Source organism: Brettanomyces nanus, chromosome 4, assembly GCF_011074865.1.
Source record: "Brettanomyces nanus chromosome 4, complete sequence".
Classification (NCBI taxonomy): Eukaryota; Fungi; Ascomycota; class Pichiomycetes; order Pichiales; family Pichiaceae; genus Brettanomyces; species Brettanomyces nanus.
The window spans coordinates 1,044,506-1,071,251 of NC_052377.1; the positions used below are offsets into that span (position 1 = coordinate 1,044,506).

Here is a 26,746-nt window from a genome sequence, read left to right on the forward strand (position 1 = left end):
AAAGTTACCCAGTGATTATTGACTATGAGCAGGTGACTTCAATGGTAGAATCTTATCCGAAGATAGTTTTATTATTGAAAAGCAATAGAACTCACCTGAGGGCATCTCGGAATAACCTTTCTGCGAATCTTCCTGGCGATGACTAAAGAGGAAATTAGTATAGGAATCATTACCTGACCCCGGAGGAGCGAAAAGCCGAAATTTAGATGAGAGAAAAGGGTCATGTTTTCGGTGCACAGATGTTTCTCGTTCGATATCTTTCGTGGGTGCTTTGGGTCTAGAGGTTGGTATTGTCAGCATAGGTATAATATTTGTAGTTATATGTTCTTTAGGATGTTCAACTAGTTGTATATCCAGTACTTGTTGGGCGTCCCTGGCATCCACTGGGCCCCCACCGGGTCTTCCTCCCTCTCATCCCACCGTGCATCTACTGGGCCCCACCGGGTCTTCTTTCCTCTCATCCCACCGGGCATCCTCTTGGCCCCACCACGTCTTCCTCCCTCTCATCCCATCGCGCACTCCCATGCCTCGAAAAAAAGCGGCTGGACCGAAATTTCCTACACATTCGCGAAACTCGTCGCACTACAACGAAGCCACATGAGAATTCGCACAGAATCAAGTGCTCAACCGTAATTTCTCATCCTAACAACAATTCCAACATCAGACTCCATCATGTCCTCCCTCTCATCATTGCAGGGAAGTAGTGGTAAGCTTCTTAGGCGAATTCATCGTGCTTGTAGACCATCGCTTGATGAACCAAACATTGCACTCAATTTGGAGATCTGTGACCTCATTAATCAAAAACAGGGAAACCTCCCACGTGAAGCCACTATAGCCACCGTCAAGTTGATCAACTCACGTGACCCTCAGGTATCTGAGTTGGCGCTAACTTTGTTGGATTATATCGTGAAGAATTGCGGCTATCCGGTCCACTTACAGATATCTCGAAAAGAGTTTCTCAACGAGTTGGTTAAACGATTCCCTGAAAGACCTCCTTTTGGTTACACGCGGATCCAGAGATTGATCCTAGGCACAATTTCAGAATGGGTCCAGACAATTTGCAAAACTTCAAGATATAAGGAAGATTTAGGATACATCCGTGATATGTACAGATTGTTGAGAAGTAAGGGATACGATTTCCCGTCTGTTAAATCCGAGGATGCTGCCGTTTTGAATCCAAGTGACAACTTGAAGTCCATTGAGGAATTACGGGACGAAGAGCATGTTGCACAAAGTGCTAAATTACAGGAATTAATTCGTCGTGGTAGACCACAGGACTTGAAAGAGGCCAATGACCTTATGAAGATCATGTCTGGATTCAAAGAAGATGAAAGTTATGAGCAGACAAGACAGCAGGTCCACGAGGAGTTGGATAAGGTCGGCCGAAAGGCAGATTTATTGGACGAGATTTTGACCAATGCTACCAATGTTGGCTCATTAGATACCTCTGACGGCACTGTTCAAGAGCTCATTTCGGCCATAAAGGTTGCGCAACCAAAGTTACAGAAGATTATACAAGAGGAATCTGACGACGATGAAAGTGTCCAGAGGTTATTGAAACTAAACGATAAGCTTAACATTGTTCTCCAGAAAGTTGCTTTACTTACTAAAGGTGACGCTACTGCTGCTGCCCAAATTAAGGTTCCCGGTGGCGCACCAACTATGAATTTGATCGATTTTGACGACGATGACGTCGACGATAATTCTCCTGTGTCAAACTATCCTTCAGGTGTTTCCGCTGCTGCTATATCTTCTTCTGGTATGGCTGCCTCTACTGGTGATGCTATAGCTGATCTTTTGAGTGATTTGGGAGGTCTTACATTTGACTCCAACCATAATCCTCAATCCACAACTCTTGGCGGCGGAGCCATCAACCTTTTAGGTACCCCAGAACCTGAGAAAAAGGCTACTAAAAGTGCCGCTGCCACTAATTACTTGTTGGCTGGCTTTGGAGCTCCTGCAACTTCTGCTGCTGCGGCTGCTTCTGTTGTATCTCCTACTTCTGCGACAGCTCAATTCGATCCATTTCAGTTCAACCTTTCTTCCAAACCATCCTCTTCACTCCTCAACCAATCTGAAAACTTGAAAATAACATATACTGTTAACTCTAAGCAGGCTTCATCTGTTGATCTGACATTCCATTTCAGTAATCTTACTATCACGAAGCAGATTACCCAATTACAGTTTTCTCTGGCGGTCACAAAGCAGTTTGATTTGAACCTGAAGTCTCCATCCACCTTGAGTTTAAGCGCAGGCGTTACTGATGGAATTTCACAAGCTGCTACCATCAGCCAAAAGGAACATAAGCCCTTTGACAACCTTAAACTAAAGTTTAAATGCTCTTACCAGCTTGCCGGCATCCCGATAGAGGAGCAAGGTGTGATGTCTGTCTCTCTAAAATGAACAGAAGGTGATTCCTTTTCTCGTTTTTCAAAGTAAAGTATATTATAAGTATTACATTTGTTATGTGTTCGTAATTCTTTATCATAAGCCATCTTATTAGTGTTACATCGTGTTGTTTGGCTCGTCATTTGACAATGACGCGTTTCCAACGTGTGGTGATGATGATAACCATGCACCTTCAAGAAATGAGAAGTCCGCGTTTAAAAGGTCGTTTTCGATGACCTCCAAATTTAAGTTGGCGCCAGCGACCGAGTGTGGAGACCCACTGGGCGTCGAAGACTTCTGTGGGCTACGAGCTACTTCTGAAACCACCATATTACTGTCTCGAACAGTACGACGTCGGTTCATTGCTAGTTGAATTTCTTCTGGAGTAGGTGTATGATGCGAACCGTTTCCAGAGGGACTGCCGCTATCGTCATTCGTATGCTGCAAAACCTTAGCTTGCTGCTGCCTTCTCTGAATCTGTTGCTGCTGCTGCTGTTGCAGAATCTGCACCTGTTGGCGTTGCTGAGGGGTGAGCTTAGGGTTCTCCGCAAGCATAGCCAACTGTTGCGGCGTGAGCTGCTTGCGAGGAGCCCTTTTACCCATGGGAACATTCTGATTTCGAGGAGAAGAGATAGCAGGTATAGGAGATGATCTGCTCGAGCGTTGAGCTTGTTGAATTTGTTGAGCGTGTTGACCTTGCTTCTGCCTTTGTGTGAGCTTCTGCTGGTAGTTTGCAAGATATGCCACAGCCAGACGGGACACCTGGTCCTTCGAAAGATTGGGATTTCTGGTTTGGATTTGGCTTATAATTGCAGACACCTGAGCTGTTGTAAAACTTATACGAGGGGAACTTCTATGCACAGGTGATGAAATTGATAGGTTCGATGCAACCGGCGACCCCCGGCCAGCATGCTGGCCAGCCGCAGCCGCGAGAACTTGTTCCGGGGTAGGAGCAGGTGTGGATGGGGATGAAAACGTGGAAGCTGGTGGTTGTGTTTGCGGTCTGGCGAGTCCTGCATGGCCTTGCAATGGAGTAGGAACAGTAGAAGACGCTCTAGAACTAGAAGCGGACATGGAGCCACCAACAGAATTACTATCCGCGCTTCTTACTTGACGTACTCTTTGAGCCAAAGCCTGTTTTTGACGCTGTCTCTGAATTTGAACAAGTCTTTGAATCTGCTCGGGCGTATATCCTGCAGCAGAAGCAGCGGAGACAGTAGCCTGTAAAGACATCGGCCGGGATTGCCCGTGTCTCTGATTTACAGCCATTCCCCCGTCATGCTGATGAACACCATTGGTTACAATGTGACTTGCGGTAGCTGCTGCTACTGCTGATCTAACGCCATTACCAACAGACGGATTAGCACGGACTCGATCATTGTATCCCTTAGGATTGGCAGCCACATACGCCTGTTGAATTGCCTTGTCACGCTCCCATTTAAGCTTGGAAAGATCCTCTGGACTTGGCGTTTCAAACGAACCTATTTCTGCAGGCTTCCTCTCTTGAGGGGCAGGCCTTTGAATACTCTCCCGTTTCTTCATGAGCTTGCGAATCGCCTCTAACATGGAGGCCCAACGAAGCCTCCTGTTGCCACGCTGAATAGACTCTTGACCAACACCGAGAGGCGAAATACGGCGTCGTGTCGTGGCCTGAACTCTATGCGCGGCCTCGAGCCATTCCTTAGCTGCAATGGTATAAACTCCGCGCATATCACTGAAGCGGAAACGGTTATTTAATTGAATGTATCTCTCAAAGCACTGCCAAGGAGTGCGGCGTTCAATATTGGAGAAGTACCGGAGTGTAGGCTGGGAAGACAAGTGAGCAGATATAATCTCCCAATTGAATGAGAACTCCGTCACATATTTAATGAGATACCTGTCATCCTGAGGAAGCCAGATGGTGGGAATCCGAAGCTCGATATTACGAATCGAAGGAGGTTTGGGTGGTTTAAGCACGTTGAACCGCCTGTACGGGCCAAATAATGCCTTCTGGTAAGTTGCAATATGCTTGTCCGCATCGTCCTGCTGTCGAAATACAATTTTTTCCCACTCGGGTTCCTCATCTGGTGGTGGAAGAAGTGCAGACACATGGCCATACAAGTCTCTATCCACAATATGATCCGGCTCCTTCTCAGAGAATGGGTCATAAGCAGGTAAGTGTTCCACAATTGAAACTTCAGTAGGAGTGAATGTATCCAGGGAAGCATGTAAAAAGAAGTGAGCAGTCTTTTCTAAGGGAGCGTACGACATCATAGGATCATGTCTCAATTTTTCCACTTCCTTTTCAGCCTCAATAACAATTGGCTCTTGCTCTGAAGACACCATAGGAGCATCCCTAATGGTAATCTCCTTTACTGTCTCGTCATCGTTTTCCTTTTTCGAAGAGATCCCTGCGTCGCCATCAACATTTGTGGCTTCCTCGACTACTATGTCCACTAGATTTATTATTTTGGGACCTTCGTGAGTGGAAACATCTTTATCGCAGTCTCCATCTACTTGAGGCTCCCTGATGGATTTATCCTCACCTTCTGCTGATTTTGTCCCTTGATCGTCGACCTCTGGATGGACTTCAGTCGCCGGAGCATCTGCAGAAGCATCTGCACCAGCGTCCGTCATAGTAACATCTTCAGTTACACCATTTGCAGGATATCCTTGTGCATCATTCGAAACCACTTGAACCTCGGTACCTGTCGTCACTTTTGATTCTATCTCGACATCCTTCAAATAAACAATCGGCTTCGTTTTAATACAGCACACCTTACCATAACTCCAGTAATCTTGAACTGCCTGTGAAACGAAATAGCATTGTGCCACCTTAAACCTTCGTTCTTGCTTCATATCTGTAGCCAGCCACTTACTCTCACTTAATAAGTAATCCCAATGGGTCTTTCGTCCTTTCATTAAAAAAGGTTCTAGATATTTTCTTGGTTGCCGTAACGACCAGCTGTGTTTCCTTTTCAATTCTTCTATCCTTGAATATAAGACTGAAACCTTCCCTTCCACAAGGGATGTTTCAAAGGACTCGGAAGTAAGCGTTTTGCGGGCCCTTAAAAGCAATTTTGGCAGCTGAAGCGTTTGTTGATGATAGAACATCTCCGTTAATGATCGCGCTGCTGCAACCTTATGCGGCTTTCTCTCTGGCATGAGTGTAACTAGTAACTTCTTAATCTCCACATTCTCGTAATCCAAATCGCGTTTCACCTTTTCGTCCGCACGTCCCGCTTCACGTTGCTCTGTGTACTTATGTATCATACTGGAAAGTGTAGGTGCCTCATCCGGTGACAGTTCAATATGTTTCCGAGTGAGGATTTCTGAGGCTTGAATAGGCAAAGTCTTCTGTAACTTCTTCGGAGGCCTTGTGTCATTTTCGGCGTCCTCGGTAACCAAGTCCCTCTTCTCGTGCGCCAGCGCCGAGATACTAAACTCGTAACCCTTTTCAAGATCATTCTTTTCTAAAAAAAGGGCAAGCATATCCTTAATTTGTAACATTTGGTCATTGGATAACGGTAGTAAAGGTAATCTGGACACGCAATAAAGCTCAGAAAGCCTTCTCTTGCGCTCTTTCACTATATTGTTACTATCCTGACGCCGTTTGTCTATAGCCTCTCTCTTTACTTTCTCAATAGGAATATTTTCGATTTCATTGATGGATTCATTTGCGGGCATCGATATGGGTCCTTTGACGGGTCCCTTTATGAATGATCCGGGTATTGTCGTGGGCATTGAACACCTCGTCTTGTGGGTAGAGATGATTATATCTTTTCCGTCCTATGGACGCGACTTTTTCTCAGCGAGGGAAAATTTTTCTTCGCTTTATATATGAAAACGGGCAAAACGGATGGTGATGGAATAGCCGTATAGATAAGTACCAAATGATGAATAAGGTACAAAAAACGGTGTGACTGTCTAAACTAGCCTTGTGTTCAGCAGCTGCGTGTAAAAAAAAGACTTCTAATTATCTGTCTATCGAATATAGGGGCACCCAAAGCTACTAACAAGCAACATTCGTTTTTTTTCGGCAAACCAAGTTTTCTTTGCTGAGCGACGAACAATATGCGCCGAAAAAACAAATATGACGCTGAGGTAAGTGATTATGTCATCATTACTCAATAAAGGTAAAAAAGGGAGGATAGATATAGTCAGACTAGTTTCAATAATGCCCTTCTAATCAACCTTCTAGTCCTCGTAAACTTGCTAATCGAGTCCTGATATGACATGCCGCCCCATGTATTGTCATAATAAATCCATCCGTCGGGGTCTTTACCTTTACAGAACTCACGGTCGATTTTCCAGTGTTCATCCATCCATTTCCAAGGATGTTTTTCAGACAACTCAGATAAACCGGACATTTCTGGCAGATTCGGAAAGTTGTATGAATCCAAAGTATCGCAGCATTGCTTTAGATACTCGTTTGTATAGTGCTGACGTTCTATGGGAAGCAAAGAGTCGGACCAGCCGACACCAAACCATCTTCGCTGGTTCTCAAACACTTCAAATTCCACCACCTTAGAACCAAACTTGTTGGAGCTCTTGACTCTATATTTCATTAAGTTGTTATCAATTCCTTTGTCAGTCATAGAAATTTTTGTACCTGTAAGCAGCATGGTTATGCGTCTTATTAGTCCGCTTCTCCAAAAGATTCTTCTTGTAGCCATGGCCCAGTCAGAATTAAAGGTCAAAATAAAACAACCCATCACCATAACATAGGCTCTTAACCCCAACACCTTGGATACGAGAAAATAATGTAATGGAGTTCCCACAATAACCGATGTGAGAAATAGATGGTAAACTTTGGTCCTGGGAATAATCCTAAATGGGCGACATAGAAATTGACACCGGGAACTGATGTTTACCAAAGCATCGAGAATCTCCTCCAACGTCGGAGGGGATTCAGAGAGATTATAATCAGTGAAAGTGGTCTTCACGAACCATATAGTCGAGCAGAATGTGGTGCAACAAAGGACAGGTAAAATAATATGGGAAATAAATGTCCAGTACCATACAGAAATGGCAAAACTTGCGACAACAATGATATTAAAGTACGAGTCATCTCCTGTCCATGTAATGATGGCTAAAAACCTATTAAGGGTAATGATAAGAGGGTAGATAGAGAAAAGAGCAACAGAGATTTTGGGTGAAGTCACCTTTATTAGAGGTGGATTTCTCTTCCCGGAGAAAATGTGCTCCTCCGGAATGAAACTTGCATTAACAACACTGTCATCCATTGATAACCAAGAAGAAGTAAAGGGCTGATGAATTTTGAGGGATTGTCATTCAGGTGGGGAAATTAGTTGAATTGAGAACAAGTGATTAGATCTGCTTAAGTCGATCGACGTCAGGCTAGGGTCTATGCGAGGGAAGTTTTAAAGATTGACTCAAGGGCGGAAAAAGCTGAGTGAACTTCGATACTTTCTTTGTTTGTTCTTCTGCTTTCATAGAAAGAATCTCTCTCATCATGGTTAAAGACGCTACAGTAGAGAAGAAAGCTGAGAAGACAACGGAAGATAAAGTGCAAGCTATCAAAACTCTCGAAGAGGATGATGAGTTTGAGGATTTTCCAGAGGATGGTAAGTAACAGCACAGGACATTGCGATATTGGTACCAAATACTAACATGATATTTAGATTGGGATGATAATCACACTATTGGTAAGACCCAACATGATCACCTTTGGGACGAGAGTTGGGAGGATCATGATGATGATAATGACGATTTTACGGAGAGATTGCGTGCGGAGTTGCAGAAGAGTGGTAATTCCCAATAGATTGAGGAGGATTGACATATAAATGTAATATAGTGAGTGATTAAACGGGTACTTGTAGGCATACAGAGAGTAATTGTTCAGCAAGGTTGTCCCTGTTTCTCTTTTGCGGTGTACGGATGTCTTTCGGGTGATTTGTGTGGCAAGAATACGAAAAAAGCGGAAAAAGGTAAGTGCCAAGTAAAGTGCAAATTGATGGTTCTATCTGTTCCTTGCCCTCCTGAGAAGAATACTCACGTAGATAGCAACCATGCCGACTTTAGAAGACTTGGATGATAACCAGGATATTGAGATTGATGACGAGATCCTAAACTCGTCCACAACGGACATTATTAACCGAACAAAGCTACTTGATAATGAAATCAAGTTGTTCCGTTCGGAGCTCTTGCGTCTTCAGCACGAAAAATCGGTGATGCTAGAGAAAATAAAAGACAACAAGGAAAAGATTAAGAATAACAAGCAATTACCCTATCTTGTGGGTAATGTGGTGGAATTGTTGGACATGAATCCGGATGAAGACGCCACTAATGAGGGAGCCAACGTTGATATCGAGTCCACCAGGGTGGGTAAGTCCGCTGTCATTAAGACATCCACACGTCAGACGGTGTTTCTTCCGATGGTTGGGTTGGTTGAGCCCGATAAACTGAAACCCGGTGATCTTATTGGTGTTAATAAAGATTCCTATTTGATTCTTGATAAGTTGCCAGCAGAGTACGACTCGCGTGTGAAGGCGATGGAAGTCGACGAAAAACCTACAGAGACCTATGCAGATATCGGTGGTTTGGATAAGCAGGTTGAGGAATTGGTTGAGGCAGTGGTTCTCCCTATGCAACAGGCTGATAAATTCAAAAAGCTAGGTATTAAACCTCCAAAGGGTGCATTAATGTACGGACCTCCAGGAACTGGTAAGACGTTACTTGCACGTGCGTGTGCCGCTCAAACCAATGCCACCTTCTTAAAATTGGCTGCTCCACAGTTAGTGCAGATGTTCATTGGTGACGGTGCTAAGCTGGTTAGAGATGCGTTTGAATTGGCTAAAGAGAAAGCTCCTACCATCATATTCATCGATGAGTTGGATGCTATTGGTACAAAGAGATTTGATTCTGATAAAAGTGGTGACAGAGAGGTGCAGAGAACCATGTTGGAATTGTTGAACCAGTTGGATGGTTTTGGATCGGATGATCGAGTTAAAGTGTTAGCTGCCACTAACAGAGTGGATGTCTTGGACCCTGCCCTTCTAAGATCGGGAAGATTGGATAGAAAAATTGAGTTCCCACTACCTTCAGAAGATGCTCGGGCCCAGATCCTACAGATTCATGCCCGTAAGATGTCCGTTGATGACAACGTCAACTGGCAGGAATTGGCTAGATCGACCGACGAGTTCAATGGTGCTCAGTTGAAGGCTGTTACCGTTGAGGCCGGTATGATTGCGCTTAGAACTGGACAGTCTGTCGTCAAGCACGAAGATTTCATTGAAGGTATAAGCGAGGTTCAAGCAAGAAAGAATAAGTCGGTGTCTTTCTATGCTTAAGCACATACATAAGATTTGTAATTTAATCGTACAAGTATATATTACCGCTGAGTCCGGCCATGGCCACAATGCTAGTCTCTAGTGGATGCGCATCTACGCAGCTGATCACTTTGTCGTCCACTTTAATCTTCTTGATCAATCTTGTCGTATTCCAATCCCAGAAATATGTGTAGCCATATGAGTCTCCGCTAATCAAGTTACGTCCGTCAGGAGAAAATTGTAATCCCACAGAGTAACCTGCCGAATTGTGGCCTTTGAATAGTTTCCTCTTATTTTTGCGGAATTTGTCAGTTTTCTTAGTACTAAAAGTAACGATAGTATTGTCCATAGACTGTGCCACAAAGTATCTGCCGTCTGGATGTAGTCTAAGATACGGCATAGAGTGCTGTTTGGGATCGGCTATCTGCTTTATAGGCATATTAATCCGAAGATCCCACACTTTTAATGATTTATCCTCTGAACTTGTGACAAAGTTCTTGTTTTCCGCTATGAATTCAAGGTAGTTGATGGCTCCAGTGTGATGCTCGTAGGTTTGAATAATCTCGTCCGCAGAAATGTCATAATGCTCCACAGTCATCTTATTTGTTCCAACAAGAAATTCGTTCTGGTTGTTTGGATTAAACTTTGCCACGCTGGGGAAACCTCGAAGCTTCTTTTTATACGTGCATTTACCTGTTTCTGTGTCCCATAATTTGACCCATTTGTCGTAAGAGCAGCTGAGAAACTTCGTGCCATCTGAATTAAACTGCACATTTTTTACCGCCTTTGTATGGCCATAATAGCCCCTTAAAAGTTCCCTATTGCCATATACGTCCCATATTTTGATTTCAGAGTCGTTACCGCAAGATAATAGTAGATGTCCGGTGTTTGGCAAGAATTGAATTGCCTGAACGCCTCCTCTATGTGCCGTATAGATATATACCTTCTTTTTCGGAACATAGCATTTCTGAGCTCCTGGTTGGGAATTAAGAAAGTTGATCCGATTTGACGAAGGAGGAGTAAGTATTCCAGATGAGGTTGAAGTTGGAAAGTATTCGGAAGTTTCCGAAGGTTTAACGCCATTACCAACCCCATTTTCTAAATCAGGAGGAAGCTCCACTGTATAGTTGCGTGAAACCTCAGCCCTATCACTTTCTTCATCGCTGGACGATGATTTCTCACTAGCCCATGGTCCTCTGTATGCATTATTACCGTCGAGCTGTGATGAATCACCTTTGTCCTTTCGTTGTCTTTTGATTTTCTGTGATTCTCTCTTCGAAACAGTAAAATATGAGTTATTTGGAGATTTGGTACCATCCAGCCTATCGTATAATCGTTTATTGGTATCAAACTTCAACGGATCCACCGCTTCCTGCTGGATATAGCCAGTGATAGTCTTTCTCCCGCCCGAAATGATACGCATAGGAAGAGTGGTCAACTGCTGTTTCTCAGATTCATCTTCTGAGCTTGACGAAGAATAACCCGCTATTATGGACATACCAAATAAAGCAGTAAGAACAAACTATATCTACTTGATTCTGTAATCCGAGGCTCTTTAATTTTTCACTTTAGTTTAGCGATGCCCTTTAGACACTCTATAAAATTTTCATATGGTGAACTCTTTTCCATTATAGTTTCTTCTTCGTGTTGTGAAACCACCTGTATCATGCCTAAAAGAACCCAAAAAGATATTGAAAGAGAAGAGCATTCAGAATCTGATATTTCGCTCTCATCCAGCGATGACGAAGAACTGAGGGATGAGGTCGATACCGTTAATGTGGACTTCGATTTCTTTAACTTAGATCCCAAGGCAGATTTCTCGGCTACCAAGAACTTCTTAAGGCAGCTTTTCCAGGGGGATTCACTTCTTTTCCCCCTCTCTGAGATGGCAGACATTTTACTTTCAACCAATCAAGTGGGAACAACTGTTAAGACTGATGGTAAGGATAGCGATCCGTTCTCTATAATTTCCGTGACGGGGTTGACGGATAATCTATCAAAAGACCCCGTGAAGAAGTTGAGTCAATATTTATTTGAAAAGACGGGGAAGCACCCCCAGTTCAATGCCATGTTGCGCCAACTTTTGTCACCTTCCTCAAAACGAAAATTGGCCCTAATTTTCTCTGAAAGATTGATCAATATGCCTGTTGAAACTGCCCCTCCAATGTACAGAATGCTAATGGAAGAAATAGATAAGGCAGGATTTAAATATGACTACTTTTTAATTCCATCCAGAGTATATCAGATGATTGACTCTGAAGTTGACAAGGAACTGAATGATGACGGTGAGGATGATTGTCACAAAAAACGTTCCAAGAAGAATAAGGAGAAGATTTCTGAGTTTGAATATTATCACTATGAGGACGAGGTATTGGAGAGCCACGCTCTTCATCACGCATTCTTTGACTATACTAAAAAGGGTATCAATCCTGATGCGAGAAGAGTATTCAATGACTATGCTGTTGTCCCAAAGCTCAGCTTAATTCTCATTGGAAAGAATTCCTTAGAAACGGCCACGCAAGATATGTCTGAAAAGTTCGCTGCTTAGAAAGTCTTGTATCTCTATAATAATATTATATTTACTAGTTCAGTCTACTTCTCCATTAAGCTCTCTTCCTCATCCTTTTTTTTCTTTCTTTCTTTTGAAGAGTGAAAAATTTCCGTCTCAAAATTTATCGCTTCGCTTATTTTCCGATCTCTGTTTTGTCACTGTTATCTCTTCATTCTGCCCAGTTTAAATTACACACAGACATCATGAAAGAGACGGTTGTTGATGTGGCGCCAAAATGTATATCTGGACTTCAGTTCGGTGCACTTTCAGATGCCGAAATTGTAGCTCAATCTGAGGTCGAAGTTTCTACCAGAAACTTGTTTGATTTAGATAGGGGTAGACTGCCAGTGAAAAGTGGTGCCTTAGATCCTCGAATGGGTATTTCTTCTAATGCTTCTGAATGTGTTACCTGTCACGGTAATTTGGCTACTTGTCACGGTCATTTTGGTCACATCAAGTTGGCATTACCTGTTTTCCATGTGGGTTATTTTAAAGCAATTATTCAGGTGCTACAAACGATCTGCAAGAATTGTTCCGCTGTGTTATTGGATGAGAATTGTAAGAGGAAGTTTCTGACTGAACTAAGAAGACCTGATCTAGACAACTTGCGCAAGATGAAGATCGTCAGGAAAGTTTTAGATCAGTCCAAAAAGCAGAGAAGATGTCTTAGATGTGGTGCCTTGAATGGTGTTGTGAAAAGGGCCGCTGCAGGTGGTGGTCCTGCCGCTTTGAAGATTATCCACGATTCGTTCAGATGGGTTGGTAAAAAAGGTGCCGAGGAAAAAACTCAATGGAATGAAGATTTCCAAATGTTCTTCGAAGAGAATCCGGATTTGGAAAAGTTTTATAAGCGTTGTTATGATGATCTGAATCCTCTTAAGGTCCTCAACTTGTTCAAACAGATTTCCCCAACCGACTGTGAGCTCTTGGGTATTGATCCTTCAAAAGGTGGAAGGCCTGAAATGTACATCTGGCGATACCTTCCCGCACCACCTGTCTGCATTCGTCCGTCAGTCATGATGGGGGAGTCTAACACTTCGAATGAAGATGATTTGACGGTGAAGTTGACAGAAATTGTCTGGACTTCTTCTATGATTAGAGCTGGTATTCAAAAAGGTATCACATTGAATTCTCTTATGGAGCAATGGGACTACCTTCAGTTGGCCGTGGCAATGTACATCAATTCTGATGTTGTTTCCCCTAATATGATGCCTGGATCCAGTGGTAGTTCGAAGACCTCCAAGCCTATCAGAGGCTTTTGTCAGAGATTAAAGGGTAAACAAGGTAGATTTAGAGGTAACTTATCCGGTAAGAGAGTCGATTTCAGTGCCAGAACGGTGATTTCACCTGATCCTAATCTTCGTGTGGATCAGGTGGCTGTTCCCGAACTTGTTGCCAAAGTTTTAACGTACCCTGAAAAGGTCACTCGATACAACAAGAAAAAGTTGCAGCAGTTGACCAGAAACGGTCCTGACGTTCATCCTGGGGCTAACTATATTATGAAAAAAAATGAAAATGTGAAGAGAAACTTGAGGTACGGTGATAGAAATAAACTTGCAAGAGGCTTGAGTTATGGTGATGTTATTGAGCGTCATCTTGTTGACGGAGATGTGGTGTTATTCAACAGACAGCCGTCGTTGCATAGGTTGTCTATATTGGCACATTATGTCACTGTCAAACCGTGGAGAACATTTCGTTTCAATGAGTGTGTATGCGCCCCCTATAATGCAGATTTCGACGGTGATGAAATGAATTTGCATGTGCCCCAGACTGAAGAAGCAAGAGCAGAAGCTGCCACGTTGATGGGTGTCAAAAGTAACTTGTTGACGCCTAAATCCGGAGAGCCTATCATTGCTGCCACCCAGGACTTTATCACGGGTTCCTTTTTGATCACTCATAAGGATTCTTTCTATGATAGAGCAGTCTTTACACAGATGTGTGTGATGATGTCTGACGGCACCAGCAAGTTCGACTTACCTCCACCGGCTGTTATGAAACCAGTTTACATGTGGACTGGTAAGCAGCTCTACAGCTTGTTGATCAGGCCTAACCACGAATCCAATGTGCTTCTTAACTTCGACTCCAAGTGTAAGACTTTCTCTCCGCCTCCTCTTGGGAAACGGAATGAAATGTCCAGCAACGATGGATACGTTCTTGTAAGAAACTCTCAATTGTTGTCGGGAGTTATGGATAAAGCACTTCTCGGTGGAGGCAAGAAGACGTCTCTTTTTTATACAATTCTTAGAGATTATGGTGCAGAGGAAGCATGCCAGGCTATGAATAGAATGGCTAAATTGACGGCAAGATATATGGGAGAGAAAGGTTTCTCCATCGGTATCAACGATGTGATCCCTAGTGAGATTGTCAAAGAGAAGAAGGAGGAGATGGTTCGGGCCGCTTATAAGAGTTGTGACGACTTAATTGAGTTGTTCAAAAAGGGCAAGTTGGAAACGCAACCTGGTTGTAACGAAGAGGAGACCTTGGAGTCAAAAATTGGTGGATTGTTATCCAAAGTTAGGGAAGAAGTAGGTGATATTTGTATCAAAGAATTGGAACCATCCAACGCTCCTTTGATTATGGCCACTTGTGGCTCTAAGGGTTCCACTTTGAATGTTTCCCAGATGGTGGCTGTTGTGGGGCAACAAATTATTTCTGGTCATAGAGTTCCTGATGGATTCCAAGACAGAACGCTACCTCATTTTCTTAAAAACTCCAAGACTCCGCAATCGAAAGGTTTCGTCAGTGACTCCTTCTATTCCGGATTGAATCCCCCTGAATTTTTTTTCCATGCCATTTCAGGTAGAGAAGGATTGGTGGATACTGCCGTCAAGACTGCCGAAACCGGTTACACCTCCAGAAGATTGATGAAGTCCATGGAAGATTTGAGTACTCTTTACGACGGCACCGTCAGAAATTCTGGTAATGGTATCGTGCAATTCAAATACGGTGCTGATGGCTTGGATCCTATGGATATGGAAGGTAATGCTGTTCCTGTGAACTTTGAAAGGACTTGGGGACACTGCTTCTTTGTCACCTTGAATCATAATGATAGAGCCTTGTATCCATATGAGGTTACAAAGTTTGTTAACTTAACACTTGATCCTTTAAAGAATAGGTTGATTCGTCGTGATAATGTGGGTAAGGTTGTTCCTAAAAAGGATTGTGATAAGATTGAGTTTGTGGATAAGTATGATGCCGAGAGAAACTTCTATATCTCCATCAAGCAGTTCATTTCTAGCAAGGTGAAGATAATTGCTAAGTTGAGAGAAGAAAAGTCTTTGGATCCTATGAGGAAAAAGCACTCTAAACTCCAAAGCCCGTCAAGGAATGCTGAGACCAGTGAAGAACATCTTGTTAACAAATTGCATAAGATTTCACGTCCAATGATTAAGAAATTCCTTGATATGTGTCTTACCAAGTATGTTAGAGCTAGAGTTGAGCCTGGAACTGCAGTGGGTGCCATTGGTGCACATTCTATTGGTGAGCCTGGTACGCAGATGACATTGAAGACGTTCCACTTTGCTGGTGTCGCTTCGATGAATGTTACTTTAGGTGTGCCTCGTATCAAAGAGATTATTAATGCTTCGAAGTTCATCTCCACCCCGATTATTAAAGCCGTTCTGGTGAATGATCAGGATGAAAGAGCAGCCCGAGTCGTTAAGGGTAGAGTTGAAAAGTCCATTCTTGAAGATCTCGCTTTTTATATTGAGGATGTTTACAAGGAAGGTCAGGCTTTCTTGCAAGTTAAGGTTGACTTGGATACAATAGAGAAATTACAGTTGGAATTGACCACAAGTCAGATAGCCAATGCAATTGTGGCTTCGAAGCTTAAGATTCCAAGATCGGATGTCGCTGTCGTTGGCAGAAATAAGATTCAAATATTGGTCAGTGAGATGTGTCTTGAAAACGGTAAACCATCATCTAGATCTACTGCTTCGAGAGAAATCGTTGCGCTAGCCAACCGAGATCCTGAAGAAAAGGCCAGATTGCAGAAAAGTGCGTTGTTTTATAAGATGCAACTGTTAAAGAGACAGTTGACAAAAGTGGTTGTCAAAGGTTTGCCGGAAGTCTCTAGGGCAGTCATTAATGTGCGTGATGATGGCAGGAAGGAGTTGCTTGTTGAAGGTTATGGCTTGAAAGACGTTATGGCTACCGATGGAATTGTCTCCAGCAAAACGCATACTAATCACGTAATTGAGATTTTCCATGTTTTGGGTATCGAAGCCGCTAGATCCAGTATCGTGTCTGAAATCGATTACACGATGCGTTCTCATGGTATGGTGGTGGATCCACGTCATCTTCAATTATTGGGGGATGTGATGACCTATAAGGGGGAAGTTTTGGGTATTACAAGATTTGGTTTGGCCAAGATGAGAGATTCGGTGTTGCAGTTGGCTTCGTTCGAGAAGACTACTGATCATTTATTCGATGCAGCCTTCTATATGAAGAATGACGAGGTAGAAGGGGTTTCCGAAAGAATTATCTTGGGACAGACAATGGGTATTGGTACAGGTTCATTTAAGCTATCTGTTAAGAATAAGATACCGAAGGACAGACTCAAGCCTAAGGAGGCAATCTTTGACAACTTGTGTAATGGTATCGTTCCACCCTCCATTAAGGTGGCTTAAGTACGGTTCGTGTAATTTTAGTTACTTCAGATCATAATGCGAAATATACGGTAATAAAAAGCTATAAACCAATGAAAGAGAAAAAAAGCCGGACGCCACCAAGTAGAGAAGTGTTAAAAGAATAGAAAGACTGAATACAGCGTCGTTCACTGTTTACCAGGCCATGACATGGTTCTGTCAATGCTGAGCAATGCACCATTGTCCAACACTTCGATGCGCTTGATTGTAAGCCATTGGTCAGTTTCACTGAGCTTGTACATGAATCCTGTGTCTGTATTCTTCAAAAAAATTGTGTTACCATTCAAAGAGCTGAGCGTCACCACTCTGTCAGCGTTGAAAGATTTTGAAGACACCTTCGCGATGTGAGACTCGACAAAGTGTCTGATGTTCTCCTGGGCCACATCATCACTATCAGAAGCATGAGCGGACTTGGGAAACTGCCAAGGTTTCATTTGTAGGCTCAATATGGCTTCATTGGTAGGAGAAAACAATAAAAGCATATTTTCGGCCTTGGAAGAGGCGGCAGCGTTGATGTTGAAGTCGTCAGTAGAATCGCACATATTGTAGAGATCATTCAAATCGCGAACATATGATGCAAATATGCTAATGTCAGGGTGCTCGTTCAAAGCAGTAGCCAAGGAGCCGGATTTCACGGATGGCATCAAGGTGTACTTTAATTTCTTAGCAGCGTCATAAATATCACCCACTTCGGGAATCGCATGTGAATCATTGGAGAACTTTAACTTGAGTTGGTGGTATCCATTTGATAACTTCGCGACGACCTTCTGTGGAAGATCGGCAATAAAAGAGTAGCTAGAATCGCCATCAGTCAACTTGAAAGCCAATTGGGTAAACTCTTCATCGTTATCTTTCTTGATCTTTGTGACAACAAGATCCTTTTCATCAATCACAAAATCAAGATCGGCCAGGTTCTTTGAGTCTCTTTTGATGAGTCTCGAGAGTAGCTCGTCTTCATCAATAACCAAGTCCAAATGGGCGACGTTCTTGGAAGATCTTCTCTGTAACTTCCCAGTTTCTCCAAGGAGTTTGGATTCATCAACGACAAGATTCAAATGAGCAATATTTTTGGGAGATCTCTTAACATGGTTGCTGTCTGTGCCAAGCGCAGCATCATCAACAATCAAATGAAAAGCATCAAATGTGTTCTTAGGGCTCCTTTTAGAAAGCTCGGCTATAGCCTCGTCACTTATCGAAATATCGACCACATTTTTAGCATCGACAACTATCATGCCAAAGAGCATGTATCTGAAAATGGAGGTAAGTTTCATACCTATTAAACTGATTCAATAGCGAACTTGGAGAGGAACAAAGGTTAACTTAGAAATAAGTAATATAAATTAGGCGAGTGACGAAAACAGTCACGATTATTATTGCTTTTCCCGGTTTCAGAACTCGGGCGGTGCAAGATAGTCGATATCGAGATTATTGATATTAAGCAGACTTGTTTGCGTGCTTTTTGTTCCTTCATTGTTACCGTTATTTGTTTGTTATTATGAGTCGTGACTCTAGCTACTCATACATTCATATGGCTGAGCAACGGTATGTGCTGTTTCAAGAGCTCTGGGATCGTGACACTACACCATATGACGAAGTAAATCTACCGCCGGGATCTTACTCACTTTCTACAGATGCAAAAGACAATCTTCTTCAGAAATTCCTATCAAATTCAGATGAGGCTGAAAGCGATCTCACAATTATTAACGGAAACAATCCCATGTTCAATTCTTCTTATGCGAATAGGTTGAAGCAGAAGTCACGAAATCTTAATTGGAAGGATCTGGGACTCACTGAGTTTCTTAGTAAGAGTGAGCACGTTCCGGACAGAAGCATACTACAACGACCAAGATTTGGTGATCTACGGGCCTTATTGGATGATTCGCTGGACAGCTCTGAGGATGATAAACCGGATCTTCCTTTAGAGTCGTTGACTGATTCACAGTCCTCATTCATCAATGCTGAAGCAGAGTACAGAGGCAATTCAACTTTGATTGAATCAGATCTTTTTTCCAAAAGCAGAAGACCACAAAGGCAGGCACCAATTGTTACTCCTGTGGTCAATAATAGAACAATTTCACAAAATTTGGAGAGCATGAATTCTTTAAGCACTCACCTGAAAAGGCATCGTCATCTCACAGGTAGCAGAAGAGTGAGTTCTTCCACATTAAATGAAGAAGATTACGAGAATGAATCTGCACATACGAGAATGATCCGGTGAATCTATAACTGGTTAGTTCCGAAGCTCTTCGTGAGCCTATTGCATCATTATTTCCTTATATAGTCCTATTTAATTATCGCATTTATAGCATTTATGGATTACATACCTTATGCATTTCCGGCTAATGTACCAGTTGCGCCTGACAACGTTATACGTGTTAGCCTCGTTGCTGCAGTTGTAGTGGAGATGCGTGGCTATAACGATATATGGGATATCATGATAATCTGGAATGATCACCTCCGGATTCCTCAGATAATAGACACAGTCGTCAGATGGGTTATATTTAAATCTTTGGTTGATCCATCGTCTTGCATTAGAGATTGATCTCATTTGTTGACGGTTGGGGTTTATTTTCAGAAGAGTTAGCTTCTTGTACAGCGATCCAGTTGCAAGAATCTCTTGCTTCTTCAGGATCTCGTATTCTATCTGAGTAGGCCCATACATAGGGAATGCTGACTTCTGCGATGTCCCACGCTTCTGTATTCTCCTATCAGCGTAGCCTCTTTCTAATACATTTTTGTCATCACTTTCGGCCTCCGTTGTGTTCGGAGTACCAGCCCATCGAGAATAGAACCGACGCTGGATGTTCTCGTATGCTTTTCTGAAATCTGCAGCCAATTGTTCCATTTTGTTTGGATCATATGGAATTATACGTTTGATCTCTTTCAGATTCTGGAGTGTCACGTAGATGGGCAAGTCTATAATGGACTCAAGTATTTCTTCTTGCTCACCAGATACCTCGCTTGCAACTAGCTGTGGCCGAGTAACCGATTTTCTCGGACGTCCCGGTCTACGGGGTCTTCCGGGTCTACCAGGTTTACCTGATCTATCTGACATACCTAGCTGACCTAGTCGACCTGGTCTGCCTGGTCTGCCTGTTCTGCCTGGTATTTTTGATTCCATATCAATTTCCGAGGTAGCTGCGTCTATAATTTCAGATTTCTTCCTTCTCTTATCACTATGATAAGCCCTCTTGTGCGGTTTATCTTCGGCGGCAACAGCCACCCCAATTTTTTTTACACGTGGGCCTCTCTTACTTGGCTTCACAGGTTCTACCGCCTGCTGCTTGCTATTAACATCAAAGCTGCCATTTAAATCACCATCGTCCGGAGACCCGCTGTCGTCCGTGCGAAGTGCAGGCTCTGATCCTGGTTGGTTTCTCCCTCTAAACTTTTTTAGCATTGCTGGTAGCTCCCGCCGCGAAAAATTGATCTGCTCTGGGGTTACATTATACCCATGTTCCTGGTAGCCACTGAGGATTGCACGGATGTTAGATATAAGTAATGCCTCGTTGGAGTAAGTCTCGTCCTCCATTATTGGCATAATGTGGCGGTAGTATAGCAGCATATCCTCGACATCCGCAACACCCAAAATCCGGGCAACCACAATTTTGGTTAAGGTTTTCAAGTTGTACGGAAATTCGCTAATGAACTTCGGTGTTGAGTCAACCTGGTAAAATCTGGCAAACCTAGCCACACTAGAAAATTGGATCCAAAGCAACGTCCATGATTCTTCCACATGTACCACCATCAACAACCCCAATTTGCGAAGCCCCTCAGGTTCATTTTTACATGTGGTGGCAATTCTCGATCCAAAACTTGAAAAACTTTTTAGCATCCGATTCACCATATTTTTCACCGTTGTATCCTTAGCATCGATAAACTTTTCCCGAGGCCACCCTTGGAAAAATCGGTAGCCAATGTCATCGATAAATATGTGCACTCGATAATCAGAGTCGATAAGGTCGCCGTTCGGTGGAAATTTAATATCTGATGACGAACTGATGCCCCTGACCATCGAGTATATCTCCCTTGGTTTTTGAACAATACTTGCATCGTCGACTTCATCCATAGAGTATTCTGATGGTGGCAACTGATTGTCCGCAACGACTTTTCCCTTTTTCTGTAAGATTGATTTGCTTACTATAATCTTGTTTGTAGGCGTGACCTTGCTGAGTCTCTGCATGGTTGCCAGCTAGATTGCCCATATAAGTTATCCTTTCTACCGATTCCCAAAAAAAAAAAATAAAATACTGATGCAATTTAAAAGAAAATAAAAAGAAAGTGGCTGTTATAAATTGAAGAACTTAAGTTTCCTAAATTAATTCGGAAAACTAACGGGAAATGCAACCAGCGCGAAATGCAACCATCCGTTGCAAATAATCTGCCACCAACTGGTGCTCTCGACGTACTCCGTAATTGTCACTGTTCCTACTAAATTCAATCACAAGCAATTAATAAATAAATAAATGAATAAATAGTTCCTAGAAAAGTCAGATTACTTTCTCTTGTAATACACGGCAGTTGTATCAGGACCAACTGCGATAATTTGCTGGAATTTATTGGTGTCCGCCAATTGCAAGCGATCGTTGATCACCTCAGTTAAAGTCATAGTCTTCCTGGTATCATCTGGTTCTAGTAATGAAGGCATGGGAACTGCTTCAGGAACTCTGCCATGCCTGCCATTGCCTAGTTGACCAAATTCATTGTCCCCCCATCCATAAACATCGTTGTTGGTCAATGTAACCATAATATGACTTCCGCCAACAGCCCACGACTTGACGCCTATCTCCTCCACCCTCTGTGTACTTTCATTGTATTCCTTGATATCATTCAAATTTTTGATCTTGGTTGGTTCATATTGCCCATGAATGTAATGGCCCGATCCAAGCTGTCCCTTTAAGCCATGACCCCATGCCATATGCACCAAATTTTCGAGCTCCTGATCTTTAATGTCCTCCATACCAAACGATACATCTTCCTGCAAAGACTTCTCAAAAAGGTGGTACATATTGGAAGACGCATAAGTAGCAAATGCAGTATCTCCACCTGCAGCGATGCTAATGCCCCGAGGAAGCTCGTCCCGTTTAAAGTATTTGGACACAAGTTTTACCTCTGACGGATAAGAAATCACTTCTGAATTATAGTCCATTTCTCTTCCAATTGAACCAAAAGTATTTTTTCCAAAGGCCCAAACTCTGCCCATGGAGTCCAAACACATCGTGAAGAAGTCTCCAGCAGCGATCTGTTTGATATGTCTCTTTCTGAGCTTGCCATCTTCCACAAACTTATTCAAAAGTGTCACGTTGTGGACCTCGTTAATTCTGGGAGGTTCATCAAATTGTGAAAAGTTTGGTAAGCCAAACTGTCCCCATGATCTCTCGATTGGCTTTGAAAATCCTGTAGCCGCAGTATAAACTTCTCCGTCTCTAGTGAGGAGTACAATGTGTTCTTTGCCGCATTGAATGTCCTGTATGGGCTCGGTAACAGTAAGCCTCTTAAAAGCTTTTACCTGGGTACCCAGCCACGTTTTTTTCTTACTCGAGAAATACTTCTGGTCTTCCATGCTTTCTGGTAGGTAAACTACCTCACCTTTGGAGTTCAAAGCATATATTGTATCATTGCTGATTTCAGCCTTGAGCAAATTTTCTCCTTTAACTGTTGGATGTTTGGAATCGCCTCCAAAGCCCTCTCCCCACTGAAATAAATCACCATGATCATCCACCAAGGCACCGGACTTTTTGCCCAAGCAAACGGATCTGGCAAGAACGTTGTCAAAAATACTCAACCTTTTCATAACAAGTTGTTGCTCCAATTTAGAGTCCTCAGATGAGATTCCATGTTTGTTGTTACCACAAACGTATAATCCGGGAACACTTGAAGGATTTGGATTAGTCACTTTGTGTAATTTCTTGTCCAAATGGAACACCTTCCTGCTAGAAATCTCCGCATTTGGAGACTCTATATTCAATTCAGCATCAGGAGCTTCCTTACTATTGTACCACTTCATAAATTCATCTCTTTTCCTATAAACTTCAACACCTGCAACAGCAATGAACACAATGGCCAGAGCCCAAAAAGTTGTTTGAGTTTTCTTGGTAGCTCCATATGCTTCGTTGAATTCGGCTTGCTGTTCTGAAGATGGTTGAGGTTTTTCTTCACCAGTACTGGAAGAAAAACCTTCAAGCTTCTGCTTCTTAAGAAATACGTACTTCTTCTTATCCTTTTGTTCGTTAAAGGCAACAGCAAGGTTATGGAATGTCCGTGAAATCTTTGGCAATTGCCGCAACCCCAATGATTGAGTTAGCAAATGTCCGTGCAATACAGTTCTTGGCCTAAGCAAAAACATTATGTAATCAACAATACAAAATCCAGGAAAGAAAATGTCAATTGGCAGAAGGACAAACTAAAAAGAGGGGAGTGAAGTCTAGTCTTCGATGGAACTTGGACGTTAACCAATTATAAAGATGAAAAAAAATAATCGTCGTTGCATAAGGCGGGATTCGAACCTGCGCACTCTCACGAGTAACAGATCTTGAGTCTGTCGCCTTAGACCGCTCGGCCACTTATGCAATTTCATTTTTATTATTGAATATAAACTCTATCACGTTTAGCTCAGCCAAGAGATTGTGAATTTCTTGCCAAAGGATTTTTATTAATGTTTTTAGTAAGTCAACTATTATTTTGTTATAATGTTTCATGTTTTCAGTCAAAGAGCATAGCTCAGAAATAAATTTTTTCAGACTAGGAAACCAAGAATACATGATGTCTTGAAGTTGGTTGTATACAGAGATGGACTTGCATCAATGCTCGAATTCGGAATGGCGTTTACATCCCGTATATCTAAAATATCATCTAACATTCCAAATATACGAAAGACAACATCGTACATGGTATTTTGCTCAACATGAACTTTGAGCAGCATTCATACTCTCAATAAATCAAATCCTTGTTTTCCAGGGTGTCTGTTGTCAATTCTTTAAGAGAAGTTTGACATATGTCCCTTGAAGTTTGTTTAAGGCTGTTGATCTTAGTATATGTTTGGTTTCTTCTTCTTGAGTTCTTCTTGAGACCGAGTAAAGCAAGCATTTTTTGAGCTATGATATGATTATCCTACAAAATAACTCATTCAGAGTCACCTTAATTATGGAAAATATCAAGTTTCCTATAGAATCACTTCAATTATTTCACGGATTCTAGTGTTTTACATACAATCATTTAATAGGCGTTAGCTTTTTCAAACTACCACAAAGCGTATCATTTTTGAAATAACGATTATATTAGGATTTCATTTGTGGTTTGTAGCATCGTGCATCAAACGGTAAATGTCTGAAAATATATATTAGAAAAAAGGTAAGCATTTAATTATTAAAGAGAACTTAAATGAATATGATTGTAAATATCCAGAGTAGCAAAACAGGTAACTTAGGACATCATTACCAATGAGTAAACTTTTTTATTCAAAAACATTTTCTTTTGCACAATTTGCTCCCAGATACTCCTATGAAGTTGTCCAATTTAAAGTAACTAATTTGGTTGAGGCTGCCTTTACATTTATGACAAACGCAAACCTACATACAAAAAAGAATCTCATAGCACAACATAATAACATACTCTGTTTAAATACTTAGATACCGTATATGCCTTTTTTTAAGCAACTTGTTGTCTTCGAACTGCATGATTTTGGAAATCCCTAAATTCCTTGAGGTATCAAATCGGTTGAAAAGTTTTTTATTTAGCTCCTTTTTTTTTCTTGAGATCTATCTGCCGACTCGCGCCATGCAGAGGATTGCTGGGGATAGAACCATTACATTTGTCTACGGCTTCCCTCTTAAACCTGATTCAATACTTTTATATTTATTGATACTCTCAACAAAATGGCGCCAGCTCGTTCTAAATCAACCGAGAAGAGAAGAAATGAGTTTCCTGATAGGGGGAATTCGACCAAAAATCAGAAGGTGACAGAACCTGGTGCGATGTCTCTCAGACAGACAGCGGAGGAAGACGCTCGGTCAAAGGGCTATTTTCAACCAAAGCTTTTTACAGCTGAATATGAGGAGAACTTGAAAAACCAGGTTGACAAGGCCGGTCCTTATCCATGGGGGTCTATTACTAATTTGATTGATGACGATATTCTACGCAATGTTAGAAAGGAGATCTTAAGCGAAATTCATTTCACCAAGAAGGAAACCGACATTTATAAAGTGTTCCAGAGTGGAGATTTGGCCAACTTGTCGGGACTATCCGAAGATATGAGAAAGCGTCTTCCAAGTTTGTACAAAGTGCGATCCGCTCTTTACTCGCAGGCTTTCAGAGATTTAGTTTCTTCTGTCACAGGCTGTGGCAAGTTGAGTGGCTCCAAAATGGATATCAGTATTCATTTATACAACAGGACTTGTCATCTTTTGACTCACGATGATGTTATTGGCTCCAGAAGGGTCAGTTACATCCTCTACATGCCAGATCCTGATAGAACGTGGAAACCATCTAATGGAGGTGCCTTGAGATTGTTTGATTCCATTGTGCCTAACGTTCCAAAATCTGATCCATATGCTCAACTTAGTCCTCAGTTTAACCAGATTGCTTTCTTCAAAGTTCAACCCGGGTTTTCGTTTCACGATGTTGGAGAAGTCATCTCCTCGAAGCAAAGACTTTCATTGCAAGGCTGGTTTCATGTACCCCAGCCAGGGGACAATGGCTATATTCCAGGGGAACAGGAAAAATCGGAATCGAAATCTACTCTTGAACAGCTTGAAACTGAAGAGTTGAAAGAGTACGATTTCCCCAAGATGGAGTTGAATGATATATCTGAGCAAGAGGCTAAACAGTTCACCCTTGACTTGACGGCTGAAGATAACAAATATTTGATGAAGTACATGAATCCGCTGCTTATGAGTGAGGGTTCAATAAAACAGTTGCAAAATACCTTCTCGGAGAATTCGGTCGTTGATATCGTGTCATTCTTAAACGATGAATACGCAACATTGTTCAGAAAGCAGATGAGACATTTCGAATTGAATGAGTATCCGTCAATGCCTTCGAAGCAGGAAGAGGTGAATTTCCCTTGGAAATTAGCAATTCCATCACACAAACGTAGATATCTGTACATTGACGGCAAACCGGAAGAGGACATCTCGACAGCGCAATCAATTCAGAGGATTAACGAGACATATGCAGACGAGCAACCTAACTTTAAGCTCACTGAAGACATTTTCAAACTATTAAATAATGAGGAGAAGCATGATGAGGTATTAATGAAGATGAAAGTCGAATCTGATAACGATGCAACGACGTACAATGAAGTTTCTGCATCACTATGTGAGTTAGCCTCATTATTCAAAAGTGTTGCATTCGGCAAATGGCTCTACCAAGTGACCAAACTTGAAGTTTTGAAGGACAAGATTTTTATCAGACGGTTCAGGCCAGGTCACGACTTTATTCTTGCAACTAAGATCGACGAGCGTTCTCGAAAGGAAGATGATTCTTCGTTCTTGGACGGAGTGCTTGAGGCCACTTTGAATTTGACTCCAACTACAGGTTGGGAACACGGTGAATGGGGTGCTTATGAACTTTGTATGATGGATGAGGAGGCTGAAAAACCGGAGGAAAGCGAAGGCAAGGTATATGAAGACGAAGCTGCTATCTACAGGTCTTCGGATTCAGATGAATCCGTTGCTTACGAATCCCAAGCGTGCTGGAATAAGCTCTGCTTGCTGTTCCGTGATCCTAGTGTGATGAAGTTTGTGAAGTACATTAGTTACGATTCACCAGGATCTAGGTGGGATATTACTGCCTCTTGGTTATGTAAAGATGCTGAAGAGTAGATGTACGATTTAATGAATAGAACAGAATATATCTGTGGTGTAAGGGCGCATACACATTCCTTGGCTTTC

At 42.2% G+C, this 26,746-nt stretch overlaps 11 protein-coding genes and 1 non-coding gene across 12 annotated transcripts; 5 read left to right on the forward strand and 7 right to left on the reverse strand.

The window, feature by feature from the left end:
• Window positions 1-672: 672 nt before the first annotated feature.
• Window positions 673-2,403, forward strand: FOA43_003719 (uncharacterized protein; the record flags this gene model as incomplete). Its single annotated transcript, XM_038923970.1, has 1 exon — window positions 673-2,403. The coding sequence occupies one exon, from the start codon at window positions 673-675 to the stop codon at window positions 2,401-2,403; it is 1,731 nt and encodes a 576-aa protein (XP_038779898.1).
• Window positions 2,404-2,505: 102 nt separating this feature from the next.
• FOA43_003720 (uncharacterized protein) lies at window positions 2,506-6,111 on the reverse strand (the record flags this gene model as incomplete). The annotated part of the gene is made up of 1 exon (XM_038923971.1): window positions 2,506-6,111. One exon carries the CDS (start codon window positions 6,109-6,111, stop codon window positions 2,506-2,508), a length of 3,606 nt encoding a protein of 1,201 aa, XP_038779899.1.
• A 416-nt stretch (window positions 6,112-6,527) lies between these two features.
• Window positions 6,528-6,935, reverse strand: FOA43_003721 (uncharacterized protein; the record flags this gene model as incomplete). Its single annotated transcript, XM_038923972.1, has 1 exon — window positions 6,528-6,935. The coding sequence occupies one exon, from the start codon at window positions 6,933-6,935 to the stop codon at window positions 6,528-6,530; it is 408 nt and encodes a 135-aa protein (XP_038779900.1).
• Window positions 6,936-7,843: 908 nt separating this feature from the next.
• RPT5 (26S proteasome regulatory subunit 6A) lies at window positions 7,844-9,680 on the forward strand (the record flags this gene model as incomplete). Its single annotated transcript, XM_038923973.1, has 3 exons — window positions 7,844-7,955; window positions 8,013-8,036; window positions 8,395-9,680. The coding sequence occupies 3 exons, from the start codon at window positions 7,844-7,846 to the stop codon at window positions 9,678-9,680; spliced, it is 1,422 nt and encodes a 473-aa protein (XP_038779901.1).
• A 22-nt stretch (window positions 9,681-9,702) lies between these two features.
• Window positions 9,703-11,157, reverse strand: FOA43_003723 (uncharacterized protein; the record flags this gene model as incomplete). The annotated part of the gene is made up of 1 exon (XM_038923974.1): window positions 9,703-11,157. The coding sequence occupies one exon, from the start codon at window positions 11,155-11,157 to the stop codon at window positions 9,703-9,705; it is 1,455 nt and encodes a 484-aa protein (XP_038779902.1).
• A 168-nt stretch (window positions 11,158-11,325) lies between these two features.
• Window positions 11,326-12,207, forward strand: FOA43_003724 (uncharacterized protein; the record flags this gene model as incomplete). The annotated part of the gene is made up of 1 exon (XM_038923975.1): window positions 11,326-12,207. One exon carries the CDS (start codon window positions 11,326-11,328, stop codon window positions 12,205-12,207), a length of 882 nt encoding a protein of 293 aa, XP_038779903.1.
• Window positions 12,208-12,413: 206 nt separating this feature from the next.
• RPC1 (DNA-directed RNA polymerase III subunit) lies at window positions 12,414-16,838 on the forward strand (the record flags this gene model as incomplete). The annotated part of the gene is made up of 1 exon (XM_038923976.1): window positions 12,414-16,838. The coding sequence occupies one exon, from the start codon at window positions 12,414-12,416 to the stop codon at window positions 16,836-16,838; it is 4,425 nt and encodes a 1,474-aa protein (XP_038779904.1).
• Window positions 16,839-16,984: 146 nt separating this feature from the next.
• On the reverse strand, window positions 16,985-18,575 carry FOA43_003726 (uncharacterized protein; the record flags this gene model as incomplete). The annotated part of the gene is made up of 2 exons (XM_038923977.1): window positions 16,985-18,104; window positions 18,568-18,575. The coding sequence occupies 2 exons, from the start codon at window positions 18,573-18,575 to the stop codon at window positions 16,985-16,987; spliced, it is 1,128 nt and encodes a 375-aa protein (XP_038779905.1).
• Window positions 18,576-19,143: 568 nt separating this feature from the next.
• Window positions 19,144-20,909, reverse strand: FOA43_003727 (uncharacterized protein; the record flags this gene model as incomplete). Its single annotated transcript, XM_038923978.1, has 2 exons — window positions 19,144-20,880; window positions 20,904-20,909. 2 exons carry the CDS (start codon window positions 20,907-20,909, stop codon window positions 19,144-19,146), a joined length of 1,743 nt encoding a protein of 580 aa, XP_038779906.1.
• Window positions 20,910-21,351: 442 nt separating this feature from the next.
• FOA43_003728 (uncharacterized protein) lies at window positions 21,352-23,202 on the reverse strand (the record flags this gene model as incomplete). The annotated part of the gene is made up of 1 exon (XM_038923979.1): window positions 21,352-23,202. The coding sequence occupies one exon, from the start codon at window positions 23,200-23,202 to the stop codon at window positions 21,352-21,354; it is 1,851 nt and encodes a 616-aa protein (XP_038779907.1).
• A 139-nt stretch (window positions 23,203-23,341) lies between these two features.
• Window positions 23,342-23,425, reverse strand: FOA43_003729. The gene has a single exon. It is a non-coding gene; the product is annotated as a tRNA-Leu (tRNA).
• A 1,305-nt stretch (window positions 23,426-24,730) lies between these two features.
• FOA43_003730 (uncharacterized protein) lies at window positions 24,731-26,677 on the forward strand (the record flags this gene model as incomplete). The annotated part of the gene is made up of 1 exon (XM_038923980.1): window positions 24,731-26,677. One exon carries the CDS (start codon window positions 24,731-24,733, stop codon window positions 26,675-26,677), a length of 1,947 nt encoding a protein of 648 aa, XP_038779908.1.
• Window positions 26,678-26,746: the final 69 nt, after the last annotated feature.